This window comes from Caretta caretta, chromosome 6 (assembly GCF_965140235.1).
Source record: "Caretta caretta isolate rCarCar2 chromosome 6, rCarCar1.hap1, whole genome shotgun sequence".
Lineage (NCBI taxonomy): Eukaryota > Metazoa > Chordata > Testudines > Cheloniidae > Caretta > Caretta caretta.
The window spans coordinates 129,761,066-129,783,021 of NC_134211.1; the positions used below are offsets into that span (position 1 = coordinate 129,761,066).

The following is a 21,956-nucleotide window of genomic DNA, read 5'->3' on the forward strand; positions in this document are numbered from 1 at the left end:
TCATACCTGGTGGAAGGCAACAAATTTTTGATCTGTATTTAAAGAAGGTGCTAAAGGTGATCCTGGGAATTACAGACCAATAAGCCTCACTCAGGCATTAGGTAAAATGGTTAAACTAGAAACGTAAGCCACTTGGATGACCTTGAGTATCACAGGGAATAACCAGCATGGTTTCTGTAAAGGAAAATCATGTTTCATGAATCTCTTAGAATGGGCCAATAAAATAGATAATAAATTATGGATAAAGGAGAACAGGTTGAATGTTTATTGGGCTTTCAAAAAGCTCTTGACAAAAGCTCCATAAAAGGCCATTACAAAAATCTAAGTAATCATTAGTTGGGAGGTAAAGAGCCACTATGGATTAAAAACTGGCTAAGACACCTAAAAGAATAGAAAAAATAAATTTTCAGGATGGCGAAAGTTAACTAGAAGGGGCCTGTGGTTCCATTCTGTGACTGGTGCAATTTGCTGGAATCCTGACCTTTTCGGTAACTCACTTTTATCCACCCAGGCACCTCCTTGCTGACACTTTACTGAGACTTACATGCTGACAAGTCCCTCCCCTCTTGTATTTCCCTTATTTTCCAGTATCCCTGAGCCCCAGCTTCTCTTATTTCCTCTGTCCCTTCTCCCATGCCTGAGCTGCTGGCTAAGAATGTCAGTAAAATTTACCAGGCAGAAATGACAACAGAGTAAAAGAAAAATATCATTTGCATGTAGTCAAGCATCATATTAACAGAAGTGTAGAGTTTTATCAATGGCCACTGGAGACTTACTCAGAAATTTTAATATAGAATGCCAGTATTTGTTTACAGTTCTGTCTTAGCAGAGTTACAGGCTCAAAGATGACATTTCTGTTTTTCATATTCATGAGCCACTGGCTGTAGTGAAGAGCTATTCAGTTATGGTGAATGTTGGAGGTTTGTTTCCACTACATCTCTTCCTCACATGGAATTTCAGCAGAACTTTACAGAAACATTCTTGGTTTCCTGATAGCAGTACATTTAGCAATCAAAGGTCTGTAAACAGTGGGGGGTTATAAGAAAGGCAGTGCATTACGTGCTCCATAAGCAGTCACATTTAGAAGACACTGAATGCCACTCTACGAGGAGATGTACCCTGCAGTCCGTTGTGATGTGAAAATTCTGGATTGCTTCTTTTGTCAGATTTGTGCTACCAGTAACATCAAGTTCTCGCAAACTCTCCATTTTAGCCAAGCTCAACAAGATATTGTCAGTCAAAACAAAACCACTGGGGATGAAAAACAGATTGCACTTAGGGCTTCAGAGGGAGTTAGAAACAGAGATATCTGAAATACAGAGCAAAAGAACACTTTCTATATTGGGGACTTAAAGATCCAGAATCTCCCACTAGTGATGGCAGCGATGTGTGTTCATAGAATCAGAGAGATTAGAGGTGGTCTGGGTGGCCTAACAAGTTTCTTCCACGTCCCTGTCCATGCACAAGCATGCCAGCAGTGAGCATCGCCAGGGACAAAGGATTAATAACATAACTAATTGCAAAGAACTTTTTATCCCAGAGGGCTGCCCTATGCAGTATGAATGGGCAAAGGGAATTATGTGTCTTCTCCAGACCATGATCAGGGCTTTTTGGCCAACTCACAGCTATTCAAAGGTCAGATCCTCCCCAGTTGCTGGATGAGCTATCAGGCCCCCCTAACCTAAGGAGAGAGGAAAATCTCTCTGCCTGCCCCGGCTGGAGGAGTAAAAATGACAGCTTACCACGCCTGGACGTCACTATCTGGAGACTAGTGAGTTAGAAAGACTTCCCTGGGGGAAAGAATACTGAGGGACCAGATGTACTATCCTCCAGCCAGAGACTATGGCTCTGCCCTTACTCCAGCTCCTCACTTCCCTGCCAGGTTCTTCAGTTATTGGCTACCCAGAGTCATCGCACAGTTCCAAGTGCTGGCACCATACAACCCTCACAATGTCTTCAAGTCTGGCACCCTCCTATGCTCTTTGGAAGTCAACTAATGACGTCACTCGCCATCTCATGTGGGGGTCAACATCATCAACTCACCTCCTGCTCAGGTCTCCCTGTATATTCAGAGGATAAGGAAATGAGGGCAAGTTTCCCATGCCCACAATTCTTCAGCACTTGTGAGAGCAAAAACACTTGCTCCTGCTACTGACTACCCAACTACCTATTAGCTTTACTGGCATGGTAAGGGAGATATCTCCCTTGCCCTTCCCTTCCTCTCCTCTGAATACACTGGGCTGAATCTGATGGTCTGGAAGCAAGGGCTTGTTCACATGGTAAATGGAACCAAAATACTGAATGAGGCTACATTTCACATCTGTAATTATTGCAGTTCAAGCCTGTGTATTGATACTCTTATTTCTGAATAACTTGATTTCTTTTTTACTGAATTATTTCAAAATAGGGCATTTATTCACAAACAGACTTGAACTGAAATAGCCAGAGGTGTGAATTACAACAGATTTAGTTATTTCACTTCCATTTACTGGATAAATAACTCCCAGGAGACACAAAACAGGGTAAATAAAGAACACCCATCCCTTTCTTAATCGCTTAGTGCTGCCTCTTTATTTAGCTTTAAAGGGGTGTTAACTATGACCATGTCTACCCACAGACTTGTACCAGTTTATCTAAAAATTGGCTAAAAAACCTCACACTTTTAGTTAGACCAGTGCAGCTTGTAACATCAACAAGTCCTAATGTAGTAAGTTTCTTTCATTCTTCAATATCTGTAGCACATTGTTCAGTCATACCTAAGGCACAGTCTAGTCAGCAGTGGAAAGAGGTGGGGAAATTGTTTCAGAGTCTTTTCATCAAATCCATATGAAAGGGTTAGATCCATTTCTCTTAGCTTCCAGGATTTATCAGACAAACAGCTGAGAGCAGAGTCTGAGAGCTTGGTTCCAATCACACTTAGTTTAACAAGGCTGGAAGGAATGTTATCAACAAACATATCCAAATTGGAGATCCCTTTAAAAGCAGACAGAGAGGACAAAATGGAAAGACATTTATGACTCTTTTCTTGACAATATTTTTCAAAGTAAGTATCAGGGTTTTTTTTAAACAGATACCAAAGTTCTATGTTTTTCATCCACTATTCAGCAAGAATGAGACAGTGAAAAAGCATGAAAGGTACAAATAAAACCAATATTTGTGTTACAACTGAAATCAGGGCTCCATCGTGCTAGGTGCAATACACACACATAGACTATGTCTACACTACCGTGGTAAGTCGACTTAGGCTACACAACTCCTGCTACGTGAATAACGTAGCTGGAGTCAACATACCTTAGGTATGTTGCATATTTATGCTTGCATATTTATTCCTGCCTCTGGAAATTTCTACTATATGCATCCAACAAAGTGGGTATTCACTCATGAAAGCTTATGCTCCAATACGTCTGTTAGTCTATAAAGTGCCACAGGACTCTTTGCCGCTTTTACAGATCCAGACTAACACGGCTACTCCTCTGATGCTTGATACCTTAGGGTCTACTCTGAGGGGGGGGGGGGTCGACAGGAGAAACTCTCCCATCGACTTATCTTACTCTTCTCGTCAGGGGTAGAATACAGGGGTCGACTGGAGAGCAATCTGCTGTCGATCTGGTGGGTCTTCACTAGACCCACTAAATTGACAGCCGGTAGATCGATCTCAGATCGTGGATCCCTGCTGTAGTGTAGATGTAGCCTTAGTGACACACTGTCCCTGCCCAAACAGCTTACAAGCTCAGCAGACAAGACAGACAATAGAAGTATCACTATCCCCATTTCACAGAGGTGGAAGTAAAGCCTGGGGAGAGTAAGTGACTTTCCCAAGGTCACAGAGGAAATCATGGCAGAGCCAGGAGCTGAATTTCGATCTCCTGAGTACCATCTACCTGAGTACCTTAACCCCAAAGTCTCTCTAGGAAGACTACATTTTCAAAACCTGCATTTTCAAGTACTTAGCTTTATAACATAGTATCTTTTGCTCCCCTAATAAAAATAAAAACTTCCAGTCCTGTGACTTCAGACTTGTCTAAACTTAATATGCTACAACCATAGGCACCGACTCTGTGGGTGCTCCAGCCCTGGGGCAGAGTGGGGGCGGGGAAGAGGTGGGGTGAAGGTGGGGGCTTGCGAGAAGGGGGCAGGTGGAGGTGGGTCCGGGGGCGGAACGAGCAAGCCAAGAGGAAGCCAGCGCCTGTGGCTATAGCAGCACAACTGTGCAGCGGTAACACTTCAGTGTAGACACTAACTATAGTGATAGGAGGGATTCTTCCATCGCTGTAGTTAACCCCTCCCCGAGAATCAGTAGCTAGGTCCATGGAAGAATTCCTAGTCTACACCAGGGCTAGGTCGGCATAACTACATCTCTCAGGGTACTGATTTTTCACACCCCTACATTTTCAGTTTCGGCCAGCCCTTACACAGAGGATTAGGACTTCATAGGGGTTTTCACAGGTGCAGCCGCATCAGTGGCTGGTTCCATGGCTGAAATGGGGACAAATCCCAAGCGTAAATAAGAAGTAGTGGGGATCTGTCAACTGGACTGGGAAGGGAACCCGGAGGGCATTAAGAGCCATAAGGCAGCAGCTTCATTAAATAGTAGATATCTAGACTGATTTTTCAGTCAGGTTTGAATGAACACAGTCAAGCCAAGCAGGTTCTGAATTGGGGAACTGATTTTTTCAGAGACAAGATATATCAGCCAACAGAAACATCCATAAAAATAAGCTCTTTGCTGTCTTGCTGGTTACCATTTAACTGAAGATGAAACTACCCAAACCTTCCTAAGCCTGCACAGAACAAAACCAAAAAACACTGCAATCTTAAAAACAACTTACATAGAAGATTTAATTCTGTCAAGTTTGGTAGGTTCTTCAGCACCTGTCCAAAAACATCCACTGAGTGTAACAAAAAGTCCTTGATGTAACAAACAGTCAGAGTGTGTATGGTGGAGAGCTGATCCAGGAAACGCTCTGAAAGAAGGTTATAACCAGTTTGCCTCAAGGCCAGAGTGTGAAGCTGAAGTTTTGGAACAGGAGGCGACTCTAAACATAGTGGATTGATTGAAAAGGTGGGGGGAAATACTTATTTGACATCCCAGAGATATTTGTTTTCCAATATTAAAGCACAAGGTTGTGTACAAGTCTTTACATTAGGTTCATACTTATGGTAGCACATAGTGAATATAACAGGAAAGACGGGGGGGGGGGGGAAATCCCCCCACACACCTACACTTTGGTTAATAATTTGGCTTAACTGCAACCTAATTTCTTCAAACAGGAAGGTATCTGACAATGAGTTATCTAGAAAGTTTGAACAACAAACTAACCAATTGTTGGTTAGTAGAAGGGCTCTGAAAAAAGGTCAGATATGCAAATTTCATAAAGGGTCCATTTAAAAATTATTTTAAGATTCCTAAACTAAGGAACAAATTCCGCTGACGATCCCCAAAGAACTTTCTCTGTGCTCTCCGATTATGTGCTGTAAAGTGAAGATACACAGGGATTTTAATATAAAACAAAGAGGTTGAATCTCTGCTCTAGTGTAAAACTGAAGTATATTATAAAAATGCTACAATACTTAAATGTGTGTGCCAAGATTTTAAAAAAATGACTAGTGATTTGGGAGAGACAACGTGGGCGAGGTAATTTTTTGGGGAGGTCACTTTAATGGTGCCTGATTTTGAGGGCAAGTGCTCAGCTCTTTCTGAAAATCAGAACCCATTAAAGGTGTCTCCATTTGGAGATCTGAAAACAGACACTTAAAATCAAGTCACTTTTGAAAGTCTTGGCCAAGAACTATATCCTCCTTTTAGGCCAGGATTATATTCTACAGCCTAATCATGGGTCCCCATATCCTATTTTTAGAGCCTGGGATTCTCAAGGGAGTCCAGCATCCAAAAGCTATCAAAATTCAGGGGAGAGGGACACCAAAATCCCTTTTAAAAATCCCAGCCATAATCATAAATTTGAAAAAGCTATTTATATATTCAGTTTAAAATACTCCACAAGCTTTAGGAAACATGTTTACAACATATCAAAACAGTAATGCAATGAAAATCTGAACCTAGTCCACTAAAGCAAGGGGATACAGTTAAGAATAAATCTTCACTACCAACACACTCTAATATACTCAGCATGTAATCCTTTGAGCAACAATGGACACTTAGGCCCCAATCCTGCCAGCTCTTATGCACATACTTAACGTTCTACCTTGAGTAGTCCTATTGATTTCTCATGGTAGCAAAGTTAAACACATGCATCAGAGCTGGTAGGACTGGTGCCATAATTCTGAATATAGCGTATATAAATATAGCCTATAGAAACAACGCTCACCTTCTGATGAATAAGGGATGGGAAGTCTATCTGGCAAACTGAGGCATAACAAAAAATGCTCCTTATTCAGGATATAAGAAAGTGACAGTTCTCTGAGTTTTGGTAAATGGAATAAAACATACTCTAGTGCTTTCTCAGGAAGAGCCTTTTGCACAGTATGCAATGAGAGCAGATGTAGGTTTTGTAAGCAAGCAATTCTGATCAATTCACTGCTACTTAAGAAGGTTATGCCGCACAACAACAAGTGGGTAAGGTGTTGAAAGTGCACAATTTCCCTGATTATACTTCTCTCAGATAACCTAGAGCACATTTTCAAGTGAAGTTTCTGTAGACCTGTGAGCAGCTGTAAACCTTGCAGGATTTCCTTGCTCCAGAGGGAATCCACAGTTACATCTAGCAGACCAGGCATGAACCTCAGCAGCTTTTGCCATTGCTTAAGCCCGATTTCTTTCACTTCTACAGAAGTGATCTTTCTTTTCCGAAGCACGTCCCAGAACTCGGCGTTGAAAGCGCTTATGCGTCGGAGAACAATGGTACTCTTTTGCCACACAACAGGCTGATCAACCAGGTCCTTGAAGAGACTGCATGTGGCACGGACCTTGGATTTTTCCGCAGGAGGAAGGTACCTGATTATCTCAGTCAGCATTTCTTGCGGTAACTGCAGCAAGTGAGTGGCTCTCATTATCCCTGTATTACTGGTTGGCATACTTTTCTCCTGCATTCTTCCACTCTCTTAAAAAAAAAAAAAAAAAAAACCGACAACAATTAGTTACATAGCCAAGAAAAGTATTATGTAAATGTAAACCCTGTGGCCCAAAGCCTACAAGAGAAAGGAGTTGACTGAATGCGGTAGCATGACTGCCACCTACATTTATACCACATATTAACATGTACCATGAAGTACATAAATGTGTGCATGAACTACAGTGTGTTTTGTAGAGATACTGTAAATAATACCATACCTGTCTTACAATAAAAGAATGTTAAGGTTGCAAGGTCAGGTACAGGAAAGTTAGAAAGTGGCAGAATTAAGGTTGTCTGTGCATGATACAGTAGGGCATTGAATACGGTGTTAAAAATTTAAGCTGTCACTTGAAGTATAAGGGTTTTCTGATCTTGCTTGCAGGCTTGGGGGCTCTGTACGGAAGCACGTGATCTGGATTTTCAGCAGTCAGTCTGTAAAGAGTCAGCCTAGAGCAAAGTGGGTTAAGTTGTGTTTCTCTGCCTTGGGGAGCAACCTGCTTTGCCTCTCTCTGATTTTGATTCTTGTGTGTTAGTGTTCTGGAATCTAAGAAATAACAGTGTGTTACATTGCCACTTTCCAGAGAGAGCATTTTATCCAACTTTGCTGTTTGTATGTTACGAACATAACCGATAGTCTTTAATTACATGATTGCACAGAATTTTTTCCAAAGAACCTCTGCATCATTCACCACGCACGATGGAAAGTGTTCACAGGCCTTATTTATTGCACACCATCCAAACCCAGAATTATTAATTTCAGGTTGTCTTCTGTGCACTCACTGTACTATCTGAGCCTAAAAATATTAATGATTTTATCTTCGCAACTCTCCATTTTACAAATGAACAAAGGCACAGGCCCAGATATTTAAAGGTATTTAGGCATTGCTCTGCTCTGTGTTGCAATGGTCAACTGATTTAGGAGTGTGTGTCTCATTTTAAAATGTGAGCGAGGAGTTTAAGTACCTAGGTCACTTTTGAAAATGACACTTAAGCCTTGCAATGCTGAACAGAGCAACACTTAAATACCTTTAAAAATCTGGGCCAAAGTGACTTGCTCAAGGCCACAAAGTGAATCAGCAGCAGAGTCGGGAGTAGAACTAGTCCTACAATCAACCAGCCCTGTGCTTATTCCTCCAGACAGCATTGTCCTCTTATAGCTAAACAGCCATAGCTGAAGTTGTGGGTGCTCAGCATGTCTGGAAGTCAGGTCCCAAGTCAGGTGCTCAGAAAATGATGAACACACAGTTAGTGGCGAACTGTGAAAGTTCTGGTTTCAGTAATGTGCCTTGCATCACACAAACTCTGTCTCTGAGGCAAGGATAGAACAGAGTTCTTCCAGGTAGCATTCAACTGCCTGAACCACAAGATCATCTTTTCTCTTCCTGTAGCCCTCTGCTTCAGTCATGGCAAACCTTCCAATTTCTGAAAACAAGCCAAAAGTACTACAGCCAACAGCCTTATTCACAGCCAAGATTCATTCAACTGCAACAAATAAAATACAGACCCTGCCAAGGAAGAAATGGGAAGACAAAAAACAGGCGAGAGATTAGACACGTAATATGTCTAATTAATTTGCAGCATGAATCAAAGAGAAAATTAAAGATTTAAGTGGATTTAATGGCATTTCTGGAGTTTTAAAGCCAAAGTATGGGTTATTAAATGATTATAAATTTGACTTCTTCCCCAAAGGCAAAAGAAGGACCAGATTTATTCAGAGATCTAAATGTACCTGAAATGAGATCTCAGAAATTCAAAAAGAGTAAAAGAGTATTGCAGAGCATGATAAAAATTAGTACTGATTCTGAAGCAACAGCATGCACTTTTTATAAAAATGGAGCAAAGAAATGTGGTAATGCAAATAAACTATAAAGTGGTAAACTAGATAGATATGTAGAAAAGACAAATCTAATTACACCACTGCCAAGAAAAGAGTCCAAAAGGGAGAGTAACAATTAATGACTGATTTCCAAGGTTCTTCATAGTTGCTATAAATCTCTGTAGGAATCAGAATGCAAATCTTCAAGAAATGGATTATTATTTTTTTAATTTCAAAGAATAATCTATTCTGGTTGAATGAGGTGCACCGAGTTTCTCTTAATATTAAAAGGCTCCCGCAGCCTAGCCTAAGCCCTCCTCATTGTACCTTATTTCAAGTGCACAAGGAACTGGTATTCTTCACTGATATTACAGATAATCTAGCGCAGAAGGGATAAAATGGGCAATGATACATTAAGTCTTACATTTCCCGAGGCAAAACAGTATGTAAAATGCTGGAATGCTAGAAGATAGCAATAACCACTACTATAGGATGGAGCCACTCATCAACGGCACCACACATGTACCTTTGTACATTAAACACAGCCAATACACTTTATTGCTATTGCCCCGCTATAGCGCCAAGATCTGTTATCATTATACCTAGGCCAAAATTACAATCTAAACAACCAGACACAAAATATAAAAGTGCCCCTAACCTTGCAGCTCCTGTTTTGATGTTTTACCAACTTCCTCTGGTGTTCTCTCTCTGTCTCCAATTCTCTCTCTCTTTTAATTTTACCAGCTAATGTTGGGTTTCTTTTCAATTACCTTACCAGATGATCCCAATTTAAGTGATTGACACATGGTTAGCAGCACAGGTAGGTGAAACCCGTAACATAATGCAAAGTTATTGGCTTGCTGAAGAAAACAGTGCCTTGGACTGGTGAGCACTTCTCTTTCAGTTTTTCACAGCTAATCCTCTCTCCTCCACCACTTGCACATATAACATGTTGACTCGCATCCCCCTTACGCACACAATATCCTCTCATCACTCACACAGGTTGCTCCCCTGCAGATACCTCTCTCTTCTGGGGTTGGAGTTTCTCTCTACAGACTAGAGGAGGAGAGGGAAAGCAGCAGAGATAGTTAGGAAATCCACAATGGATGGTCTTAGCAAATAATAGGGTCCAGACAGCCACTCCTGCCTAGATGCCTTGAGCTTGTAAAGGAGGTTTTTCATCAAACTGGATGTTTTCCCTGAAAAACTCAACAAGCTGTCACCAGCTTCCTCCCTGAAGAGACCAAGCTTGAACTTTGATCGCCAGTAATTGTGTATTTTCCTTTTCCTTGATTTAGATTTTATATATGTGCACTGTGCATAACTAGCATAATTATCCAATCAGTTACATTGTTGAATAGTTACATGGCCTTTTGCCTGCAACTCTGAATTTTAAAGCTCAACTAGTAGAGCCAATCTAAATCCATGAGGTCTGGTCTATTAGATGCCTTTGCTACCTCCTGATTTCACTCCCTTTTTATTTTCTTATCTCAGTGAGCCAGCACATCTGGATACAAGTTTTGTTAGTGTCACCATTCACTTGTCTTTTTCCTCTTTTCTTTTGTAACATGGTGGAAGAACTCACTATCTGGCATATTACCCCAGGCACTAACGGCACCTACAAACCTACGATTTTCCACTGAATGCATCCGATGAAGTGAGCTGTAGCTCACGAAAGCTCATGCTCAAATAAACGTGTTAGTCTCTGAGGTGCCACAAGTCCTCCTGTTCTTTTTACAAACCTACTGAAGTCACTGGTAGGAAAAGGGCCACCTCGTCACCTGATGGATATAAAATCGTATGCCCAAGTACCAACGAGATAAATAACCCACTCAGAGGGAAAGGATTTCTGAAATTGAAGGAGACCTTTGCCTTTCTCGACAAAACGCAAATCAAACTTAGCACGAGCATTTCTTTGAGGCGGCTTAGGAAATGTGAGGAACAAAGCAGAGGTGCCCCTCCTGTTAATAAACAGCACTTGGCTCATGCAGACACCTGCGCAGGAGTAACCTGACCCACGCGAGCGAAGCTGCTCCGTTGTACGCAGCGTCTGAGGGGAGCCAGCGCGCTTTCCCCGGCCCGACAGCAGGCAGCGAAAGCAGAAGCCCGTTCCGGGCCGCGGCGCGGGGCGAGCGGGTGACCCCCTCAGGCCGGTTTCAGGCGTAGGGGCCGAAGGGCGGCGCAGGGCCCATGTCTGCACCCCGGGGGCTTCTCACACCCAGGCGGCGAGCGGGCTTGCGCCAAGCCGCCCCCTCAGCTCCCCGAGGGGGGAAAACAAGAGAGGAGGCCGGCTGGGGCGTGGGGGGCTGGCCCCGCCGCCTCTTCGTGGGGCCCGGCATCTTCCAGCCCCGCCCCACTTCTGCGGGGGTGGGACCTGCTGAGGAACCCCTCACGCCCCCCCCCCCACCCGCCCGGGCGCGCCCCCAACACCGGGCAGCAGCAGGCCGCGCTCCCTTTTGTTTGTAAATAACGAAGGGGGGGGAGGGTCCCAGCCCCCCAGCCCGGGGATCCCGCGCCGCCACGGCACGAGGCGGGGAAGGTAACAGCGCCCGCAGACCGACAGAGCCCAGCGAGCCTCGCCCCGCCCCGCCCACCCCGGCTGGTTCCCGCCCGCCCGCCTTACGTCACTGCGAGCGAACCGCGGGCCGGCGGGCGCCTCTGCCCGCTCCTACCACGGCCGCAGTCCCGCCTCCGCCGACGTCACTCCCCTCCCTGCCAATCAGCGTGCGAGGCGGCGGGACTCAAAACTTGTAACGGCCGCGCGCGCGCCGCGCAGGGGAGAGAAAAGCGGCGGCGGGCGGCGAGAGCGAGGCGGCGGGGTGAGTGTGGCGGGCCGGGCCCTGCCGCGGGCGGGCGGGCGGGCGGCCGGGCGCGCGCGCGCTTGGGGGAGGGGTGGCGGTGTGAGGGGGCAGAGCGCGGACCCAGCCTCTCGTGGGCCCGGGCCGGGCTCGGCGCGTCTCGGACGCCTGAGGGGAGCGGCGCGGCCGGGAGCCCCGATGGGGCGGGGCCGTCAGGCTCGGCGTGGCCCGCCCAGGGCGAGACCCGCGCTGGTCCCGGGCTAGGGGGGAGGGCCAAGGTGGGTGACCGCTTGTACCGGGAGCTGGTGGGAGGCACCAGCTGTCAGCAGCACCGGCTGTTCCCTCCCGGGCGTTGTGTCTCCCGTGGCCTGTGCTCGGCGCTGCACACGAGCTCTGTCTCGCCCATGAAACCCCCGCTCTCGTGGTACAGCTGCCCCGGATAGGGACTGTGGCTAACAGGGCTCTGGGGATGGGGAACTCCTAAGCCCAAAGCTGATCTTTCCCCATCGTTTTCCTGACGCCTGCAAGAGGCTGGAGCCTTGTAGTTTTAGAAAACAGCCAAGGGACTTGATCCCGTTCCCCTTGAAGTCACTTGTGAAGTCTCCTATTTACGTCAGGGGTCTAGAATTCTGCTCCTTGAGACATTCTTAACCGAGTAAACCGAGCAATCCATGACAATACAGTTGCTTAAGTGTGGCATGTTTGTGTGTCACTTTTCTGAAACTAAATAATTGGCTGTGAAACAAGCAGGCTGCCCGTCTGTATGTAGATTTAAGAGTAACAGCCGTGTTAGTCTGTATTCGCAAAAAGAAAAGGAGGACTTGTGGCACCTTAGAGACTAACCAATTTATTTGAGCATGAGCTTTCGATGAAGTGAGCTGTAGCTCACGAAAGCTCATGCTCAAATAAATTGGTTAGTCTCTAAGGTGCCACAAGTCCTCCTTTTCTTTTTGCATCTGTATGTAGCACTTCAACTTGATTGATGTACAACAGAAGTTTACTTTAAAATGTGGCACTAACAGTGAAAACGTAAAGACCAACTTTTTTAACCACGTTTCTCTTTTTAGCTGAAATTTGAAGAAATAAAGTCGACAATCCATGGAATTCTTGTTCCTCCTTCCGTCATTTAAAAAACTATACCTGAACATGCACATTTTAATGACTTTGCAGTAGGAGCACAACACGTTGTTGTCAACTTTGGCAAGATGATTGCTACACCTTTAAAAAATACAAGGATTTCAAAATCTCACATTTCTTCTAGCAGACGAGGAGATATGCCTTTGCAGGCAATCTTACTGAGTAACATACCGTCAGGTACTATTACTCCTTTAAAAGATTTGGTGAAATTTCAAGATGCTGGTCTGACTACTTCTGCAACAAAAGAAGCTGTGCTCCCTTTAGTTTTACGTGACTTCGAGGAAAACCATGCAAGAGGGGCAGGAACTTCCAAGAAAAGGGAAGGTATTTTTCAGTCCACATTAATAACGGGTGGCACATATGTTAAAGAATTTCTTGACCTCAGTGAAATAAGGCCAGATTCTGACACTGTAGCAGTACAAGTTGCATCTTGCCAGCAGCAACAGATCTTGCCACTAAAAGACAAAAATTTACTGAAACGCAAAGCTTGTGATGCTTTAACTCATGAATCTCCAGCAAAAATCTTCCAAAGAATGAAAGCCAAGGCATCCCATGAAAAACAGCATCAAATGCCACCCACGGGAACATTGTTAGGGACAAATTACAACAGCGATTTGATCCTGACTCCTGCTACAAAACTTGTCCATCAGGGAACACAGGATAAAAAATCCAGTGATGAAGAAAACCAGCAAAAAGCTGGCAAGGTACCTGATAGACAGATCCAGCCAGGGAAAGGTTTGTTGCATTATATTTCCAAGATGCCTGGTTATATTACATCTCCAGTAAAACGCAAGGATGATGGTGGTATCTGTCTGATCTGTATCACTGTAATACAGTGATTGTGTGTCTGAATGGAGGGATGGATCAAGCTTCAGGGAGCAACCAGTACACATAGTCATGGATTTCTATTCCATCAGGTGTGCTATGCTTTTGTAGGGTTTTAGAACTGGGAGTAGGCTGCTGTGGAGGGTACTTCACATTGCCACACTGTCCCTGTGCTGTGATGTCTTAGGGGGAGTGAGATGGTCTGTAGTATCTTAATGTCTTATGAACAATATAAGACCACTGTTGTCATACAGTGTTCTAGTAGTTTTGAGCCTTTTTATGTCTGTATGTACATATGCTGTGTACAGGCTACAGCTTAACTCGGTATAAGTGGCATCACGCAGGGGTGTGAATAAGTCACCCCTCTGGGTGATGTAAGCTACACCGACCTAAGTGCTGTTGGTGAGAGAGCTTCTCCCATGGATGTTGCCTCCATTGCTTGCTGGGGCTGGAGTAATTAAGTAGATGGGAGAGCTCTAGCCTCAGCAGGAAAAAGCATAGAAAACTTAACTGACTGAATTTCCCTGTACAGAAGTTTCCCATTTGTACACAGTGACAAAGGAGTAAGAGGAACTAGCTAGCTCCCTTAAGTGTTCATTTGCAGATATCTTAATGTGTTTTTTTTTGTTTTGTTTTTTTTAAAGGTGTGGAATTTTTTGATACTAAAGTTGTCAAGGTTCCTCCCCCACTCTGAACTCTAGGGTACAGATGTGGGGACCTGCATGAGAAACCTCCTAAGCTTATCTTTACCAGCTTAGGTCAAAACTTCCCCAAGGTACAAAATATTCCACCCGTCGTCCTTGGATTGGCCGCTACCACCACCAAACTAATACTGGTTACTGGGGAAGAGCTGTTTGGACGCGTCTTTCCCCCCAAAATACTTTCCAAAACCTTGCACCCCACTTCCTGGACAAGGTTTGGTAAAAAGCCTCACCAATTTGCCTAGGTGACTACAGACCCAGACCCTTGGATCTTAAGAACAATGAACAATCCTCCCAACACTTGCACCCCCCCTTTCCTGGGAAATGTTGGATAAAAAGCCTCACCAATTTGCATAGGTGACCACAGACCCAAACCCTTGGATCTGAGAACAATGAAAAAGCATTCAGTTTTCTTACAAGAAGACTTTTAATAAAAATAGAAGTAAATAGAAATAAAGAAATCCCCCCTGTAAAATCAGAATGGTAGATATCTTACAGGGTAATTAGATTCAAAAACATAGAGAACCCCTCTAGGGAAAACCTTAAGTTACAAAAAAGATACACAGACAGAAATAGTTATTCTATTCAGCACAGTTCTTTTCTCAGCAATTTAAAGATATCATAATCTAACACATACCTAGCTAGATTACTTACTAAAAGTTCTAAGACTCCATTCCTGGTCTATCCCCGACAAAGACAGAATATAGACAGACACACACAGACCCTTTGTTTCTCTCCCTCCTCCCAGCTTTTGAAAGTATCTTGTCTCCTCATTGGTCATTTTGGTCAGGTGCCAGCGAGGTTACCTTTAGCTTCTTAACCCTTTACAGGTGAGAGGAGCTTTCCCCTGACCAGGAGGGATTTCAAAGGGGTTTACCCTTCCCTTTATATTTATGACAAAAGTAATAACAGTTTTGGTTGTTAGCTGGAATCTTCTGTTCCATTGTGGGGTAGTAATAGCACTACTTATTAGGGGTGAAGCCTGATCCCACTGAAGTCAATAGCAAAGCTCCCATGGATATCAGTGGGGCAGGATTTCAGGTCTTAGAGGTTTTTAAGAGCTGAACTGCTCATGTAGAGAAGAGATCTAAGACAAAAGGGGGAAAAGACGGGAGGTAAAAACAAGAAAAGAGAAAAACTGAATCTCATTAGACTGCCTGTTTCTAGCCATAGATAAGAAGCACTGCCCTTTCCTATTCCAAAAGACAACTCTGATATTGGCAAGTAGAGGGAATATAAGGAGTGAGCCAAATCAGGTCTGTTATGAAGTGGGACATGACCTTTATTTTTTCAAAAAAATAAACTTTTTAATGGAACTGTGTCCCACTTGGAACAAATGGCTTATATAAATCCTGTTTTTTGTTTGTTTTTTAAAGTTTGAAATACAAGAAATAAGAGAATTATGTATTTTTTTCATTGGAGAAGTTAATGTTCTATGAAATGTATATTTAGTCTAGTAATTTTTAAATGAATACTAACGATTTCTGTTATACTGTTGTTCGCTTCCTGAATTTAAGAGAACATTTTTCTTTTAGCACTGCATTGCCCCAAGATAGCGCGAAACAAAAATGTGGATTCCCTCGCTGTGGACACTCTGGTTTCAGAATCTCCTCAAAAGTTCTTCTTGCGCATGAAACAGAAAGTGCAGAAGCAGCAAAAAGGTACTTTTCTTGGCAGTGCTGGTAGTGGTTCTTAAAACAGTGACTGGTTTCTTATGTTTCTGTTTGTTTAGATACACTACACCCTGGCCATAACGATCCCATTGGGATCAAAGTCATTCGTTCATTTTAGCGAAAGAGTCCCGCGGGAGCGGGGAGGGAAGATGGTTGACTGCAATAGCTGCAGGGGCTGAAGGAGGGGGCAGCCATGGAACTCGAGGTGGGATCCAAGGACTGGGTTCATTATAGCTGAAGGTTCGTTATTATCAAGGGCATTATAGCGAGGGTGTGCTGTAGTTAGAGTACAGTATCTCTTCTTCCCTTTCCCATCATTGCCTCACCACTCGGGGTTGAAGCTGAAGACAAGCAACTTAACTTTGTGGGGCCCCAGGCAATTGCTCTGCTCGGTATCCCCTAATGCTGTCCCTGATTTTTAATCTACTGGCTATGCAGAAAAACAGGCAGGCCGTGGAATTTTTTTGGCATGGATGGGAGGGAGGGTGTATCATTTTCTTTATCAAAAGAAAAAGGCTGAGAACCCCTGCACTGGACGTTTGTCTAGATTTGTACCAGTCCTTCATTTTGAGATGGGTGGCGGTGTAGGGTGTATCATTTATCTTGTCTCTTTTATAAAATGACTGCTCATGACATCTGATTCCAATTGTGGAGCTTGGTATTATCTTCTTGGTATTATCTTCTCTCTACTATATAAACTTCTGCCTACTAGCAGTACTATGTAAATTTCCATCTGTTTTGTCTCTCCAAATTCTGCCTCTGTGTGGACAAACGGATGAGGTAATATCTCTTATAGGACCAACTTCTGTTGGTGTGAGAGACAAGTTTTTGAGCCACACAGAGCTCTTCTTCAGGTCTTTGTGGGCAGACAAAAGTTCTTGGAGCCTCTCTATACTTCTGCATACAAATTTAAGACTTCTGTGTTCGTCACTTTATCACTACCAGCTTAGGAGCAGTTTGGTAAGGACAGCAGGTGAGGAAGGTTGAAGTGGACTTTAGCAGCAGAAGTCTTACTTGCAGCTCATGCAGCTGAGTTGCTGGTCTTGGGGTATGTGGAAATCATTGTGCCAGCTGATTGGGGGTGGAGGGGAAGCTATAGTTTCTACTCAAGATTTTTTAAAAAGAAAAGGAGTACCTGTGGCACCTTAGAGACTAACAAATTCTTTGAGCATAAGCTTTCGTGAGCTCACAAAAGCTTATGCTCAAAGAATTTGTTAGTCTCTAAGGTGCCACAGGTACTCCTTTTCTTTTTGCAAATACAGACTAACATGGCTGCTACTCTGAAACCTGTCACGATTCATTGTAATAGAATCAGATTTCTGGTTTTATGAATGCAGGTTTACTTTTTTTTGGAATAACATGAGTTACTTTGCCTGAATTTATTTTTGTTTTTTTTAATTGGGCAGATCCTGCATTGTCAAACCAAATCAAGCAAAGCATTTCTTCAACAATCGTGAACAAGCCGTTAATCAAATCTGATTTTGCCAAACAAGTCAGTAACTTTAATGGAGAATGTACGGTTAACAATACCAGCAACAGTCAGGATGATGTTTTTCTTGTGGAGCCAATTGATGCTGATGATGAAATGTCTCAAAATACCATGATTGATACTGTGAACGCAAACTCCGACCCTTCTAAAACTGGGGTTCAGTTAGCAGAAAGGTATGGCAGTGGAGAAACAATATATGCCAGTCCTCATCGAGAAGGAAGACTATTACAAGAGAGCACCTGGAAAACAGCTCAAGGAGTAGAGAAGAAATCAGAGACTGACCCTCAGAGACCCACACAGTGCTTCTGTAGTATTATGTTTTCTTCTCCAAAGGTCCACATACCAAGAAAACAAAAACCAAAAGAAGGAGATTGTACGGCCCCCTCAGGCTCATCTCACATAGATAAAAATGATGGCAATGCAAATAAACAGGTGGGAAAGTTTGTTCCTTTGTGGAAAGATTTTGTATTGAAAAATACCTTCAGATTTGCTACAGGTAGTGGTATTTGTTTAGTTTTTTGTCATATATAGCAATATAGAAGTATAAATATGTATCTATACTGTGGAATTCATAAGCTTCATATGTGTCCTTTGGAAAACTTGCAGGCTGTCAGTCTAACTATATGATCAGAGACTGGGCCTCATGTGATCCTGTTTTGGTTGATCAAACCTGTTTAAGCTTAAAAATGGTGATAGAAAGAAACAGAAATAACACTTTTTACACTTTTTTTTAACAAAACTCTCAACCAAACATTGGTATTTATTCCCAGCTTTCTTTATTTTAATATCTATTAATATTAAACAGAACATTCTAAGTGGATGGAGACAAAAACTTTGAAAGCGAGAGATGGGGGATAGACATTACAGGCAAGGGATCTGGGACAGACACCACTACACTTTTTTTTTTTTTTAAACTGCTTTTGCAGCCAAAGGAATCAAGTCCTGTGTGGGACTCTTAGCCCAGAGGTCTGCATTAGTGCATCAGATTCTGTGATTATGGTCAAAGTCTAACATTTTAAAAGGCAAAAACCCCTAAATCCATTACATCAGGCAGGGAGGAAAAGAAATAATAAAGAAAAGGTGTATAGTTAGTTCATTTAAGTGTTAGAGGAATTTTTAATAAATACAATTTTCATAATCGAATGATATAGTTCATAAAACTCTCCAGATCTTGTGTGCGCGTGTTTGTATAATGTTCAATATAAAATTACAAGGCCAGTTTCCAAAAGCGATAAGGCACTTGAAGGTCTGTCTTTAGTAGGCTGTCAGGTCCATGGTCTGCACCTGAGGCATGCACTGAGAGTTTACTGATACTCCGTGTGCTGTGCGTTTTGACTATAATATAATCAGTAAATACAACTGGAAGCACTTTAACTCTTCCATGTGCCAACTATTGGATTTCTCCCAACAATAAGGGATTACAGGTGCGGGGGAAGAGTTGGTGTTGGAACCTTTAAGAGTTTCCAGATTTTAATTGTCTAGAAGTTTTGGAATCTAACTCCCCTAACTTTTTTAAATATTTGGGTTTTTTAACTTTCATTTTTAAATTACTGTCAAACATGTGCATATTTTTCAGTTGCTTAATATTTTGAGGCATCTGTTTTCAACTTTACCTGGAAATAGCAAATTCCACCCGCACTGAAAATAGCAAATTAATGTAAAAAGAAAAGGAGTACTTGTGGCATCTTAGAGACTAACAAATTTATTTAAGCATAAGCTTTCGTGAGCTACAGCTCACTTCATCGGATGCATTCAGTGGAATTAATGTATTGGTCACTTTTTCATCTCCTGAGTATTCAGTTTGTTGATTTACTGTTAACATATGTAGAATTCTTGGTTTTAAACAAACATTATAAAGCTTTTGTTTTCTTAAAAGTTACTGGTTAAAGGATAGTTAGTTTGCTTTTTATTTTAATGGCTGTATAATTGGCATATTAAGTGTACCTATAATGCTGTTTTTCTTTATCTTAGTCAAAAATCTGTCTAAGTGAGTGGAGGATTAAGGTTATCAACAACAATACTGCTGTGTGTGTAGAAGGAAAACGGAGGTAAGTGATTTTTTTTCCTTCATCAAAGTTGCACATTTCTGTGGCATAAAACATAGTTTTTTTTATTCTCATTTCTGTATCTCAACTTCACAAATATGCACCATCCTGGCATCTCCACTTAGGACTATTGAGTGGATCTGGAAAGAATCACGTGCACCAAAGACTAGTCTGCCTCAGTTTAACCATTACATAGGGCTACCACTGCTGCTGACCATGCCCCCCCCACCAACTTCTGCCTCCCTCCACTTACCAGAGAGAGTTTGGGGGATGGACCTAGTGCTGTTAAGTCTAAAAGAGCCACGTGCACAGCTGGTGAGAAGATAGCGTAGAGCTTCATTCAGCAAATACCAAGTACACTCTGCTGTGTTGAGGGAAGGGAGCACTTCAGCTAAGTAACTTAAAGATTTCAAGGACTAGCTGTCCAGTCTATCATAGAATTGTAGGACTGGAAGGGCCCTCAGAAGGTCAGGTCCAGTCCCCTGCACTCAAGACAGGACTAAGTATTATCTAGACCAGGGGTGCGCAAACTTTTTGGCCTGAGGGCCACATCTGGATTTGGAAATTGTATGGTGGGCCATGAATGCTCATGAAATTGGGGGTTGGGATGGGGTGAGGGCTCTGGCTGGGGGTGCTGGCTCTGGGGTGGGGTTTGGGATGAGGGGTTGGGAGTGCAGGAGGGTGCTTCGGACTGGGACTGAGGGGTTTGGCGGGTTGGAGCGGAATCAGGGCTGCGGCAGGGGGTTGGAGCACGGGAGGGGGGTGCAGGCTCCGGGCAGCGCTTACCTCAAGCAGCTCCCGGAAGCAGCGGCATGTCCCCGCTCCAGCTCCTACATGGAGGCCCTGTCCGCAGGCGTCACCCAGCAGGTCCCATTGGCCACAGTTCCTGGCCAGTGGGAGTTGCAGGGGCAGTGTGCAGAGCCTCCTGACTACCCCTACGCATAGGAGCTGGAGGGGGGACATGCTGCTGCTTCTGGAAGCCGCGCGGAGTGTGGCAAGCCCCTGACGCTACTCCCTGGCAGGAGCTTGAGGGCCGGATTAAAACATGTGGAGGGCTGGAAGCTCCCCACCCCCGGGCCGTAGTTTGCCCACCTCTGATCTCTACCATCCCTGACAGGTGTTTGGAGATTTTTTTAAGAGCAGATTAGACAGTGATGGAGATTTCAGAACCTCCCTAGGCAATTTATTCCAGTGCTTAACTACCCTGACAGTTAGGAAGATTTTCCTAATGTCCAACCTAAACCTCCCTTGCTGCAATTTTAAGCCCATTGCTTCTTGTCCTATCCTCAGAGGTTAAGGAGAACAATTTTCTGCCTCCTCCTTGTAACAACTTATTATGTACTTGAAAACTGTTATGTCCCCTCTATCTTCTCTTCTCCATCCTAAACAAACCCAATTTTTTTTCCAACCTTCCCTCATAGGTCATGTTTTTCAGACCTTTAGTCATTTTTGTTGCTCTTCTCTGGACTTTCTCCAATTTGTCCACATCTTTCCTGAAATGTAGGGCTCTGAACTGCAATGCTCCAGTTGAGGCCATATCAGCGCGGAGTAGAGCAGAAGAATTACTACTTGCATCTTGCTTACAATACTCCTGCTAATACAGCCCAGAATGATGTTTGCGTTTTTTGCAACAGCGTTACACTGTTGACTCATTTAGCTTGTGATCCACTGTGACCTCGAGATCCTTTTCCACAGTACTCCTTCCTAGGCAGTCATTTCCCATTTTGTATAGGTACAACTGATTGTTCTTTCCTAAGTGCAGTACTTTGCATTTGTCCTTATTGAATTTCATCCTATTTACTTCAGACCATTTCTCCAGTTTCTTCAGATCATTTTGAATTTTAATCCTATCCTCCAAAGCACTTGCAACCCCTCCCAGTTTGATATGGTCTGCAAACTTTATAAGTGTACTCTCTATGCCATTATCAAAATCACTGATAAAGATATTGAGCAGAACTGGACTTGATATGCCCTTCCAGCATGACTGTGCATCAATATCTTGATTCAGGTGTGACTATGAAAACAATAACCAGCAGCCCTCTCCTGTGCCCTTAATACCTACAACCTGTCCAGGATCTGGTTCTATGTGTGACAGTTTATGTTCCTTATCTTTTATTCTGTCTTACATAACTGTGGATGTCTTCATTACCCATACCTGGTAAACACCTAATCCATTTTTTACTCCAGTTAACTGTGCTCTTGTATTCCGTGATATCAATATTAAATTTCTTCCACTGCACTCCCAATTCACTTAACTTTGTTAGATCCCTCTGGAGTTCCTCAGTCTTTCAGAATCTTGACTCTGCTAAATAAGGGCCTGAATCCAGTACCCATTCAAGTCAATGGAAAGGCTTCTGTTGACTTCAGTGGGAGTTGGATTGGGCCATAATTTTGTATTACTG

The 21,956-nt window shown here is 43.3% G+C and overlaps 2 protein-coding genes across 4 annotated transcripts in view; one reads left to right on the top strand and one right to left on the bottom strand.

Annotated features, from left to right (window-relative positions):
• Positions 1-732: 732 nt before the first annotated feature.
• On the bottom strand, positions 733-11,261 carry LOC125638218 (uncharacterized). Its single transcript, XM_075130060.1, has 5 exons — positions 6,260-11,261; positions 5,220-5,344; positions 4,830-5,036; positions 2,757-2,973; positions 733-1,251 (listed from the first exon to the last, which is right to left on the bottom strand). Exons 1-5 carry the CDS (start codon positions 7,045-7,047, stop codon positions 1,056-1,058), a joined length of 1,533 nt encoding a protein of 510 aa, XP_074986161.1. The 5' UTR covers positions 7,048-11,261; the 3' UTR covers positions 733-1,055.
• Positions 11,262-11,504: 243 nt separating this feature from the next.
• MIS18BP1 (MIS18 binding protein 1) overlaps positions 11,505-21,956 on the top strand; it is a 34,822-nt gene continuing 24,370 nt past the window's right edge. The window contains exons 1-5 of one of the 3 annotated variants that reach the window (XR_012669129.1): positions 11,505-11,705; positions 12,752-13,556; positions 15,883-16,008; positions 17,427-17,941; positions 19,481-19,557. Coding sequence is in view for 1 of the 3 variants with exons in the window: in XM_048853668.2 (XP_048709625.2) it covers positions 12,890-13,556; positions 15,883-16,008; positions 17,427-17,941; positions 19,481-19,557 (1,385 nt within the window). In the remaining 2 variants the exon portion in view is untranslated. The remainder of the gene's footprint in view (positions 11,706-12,751; positions 13,557-15,882; positions 16,009-17,426; positions 17,942-19,480; positions 19,558-21,956) is intronic. The other 2 variants (XR_007357173.2, XM_048853668.2) reach the window with 2 other exon arrangements.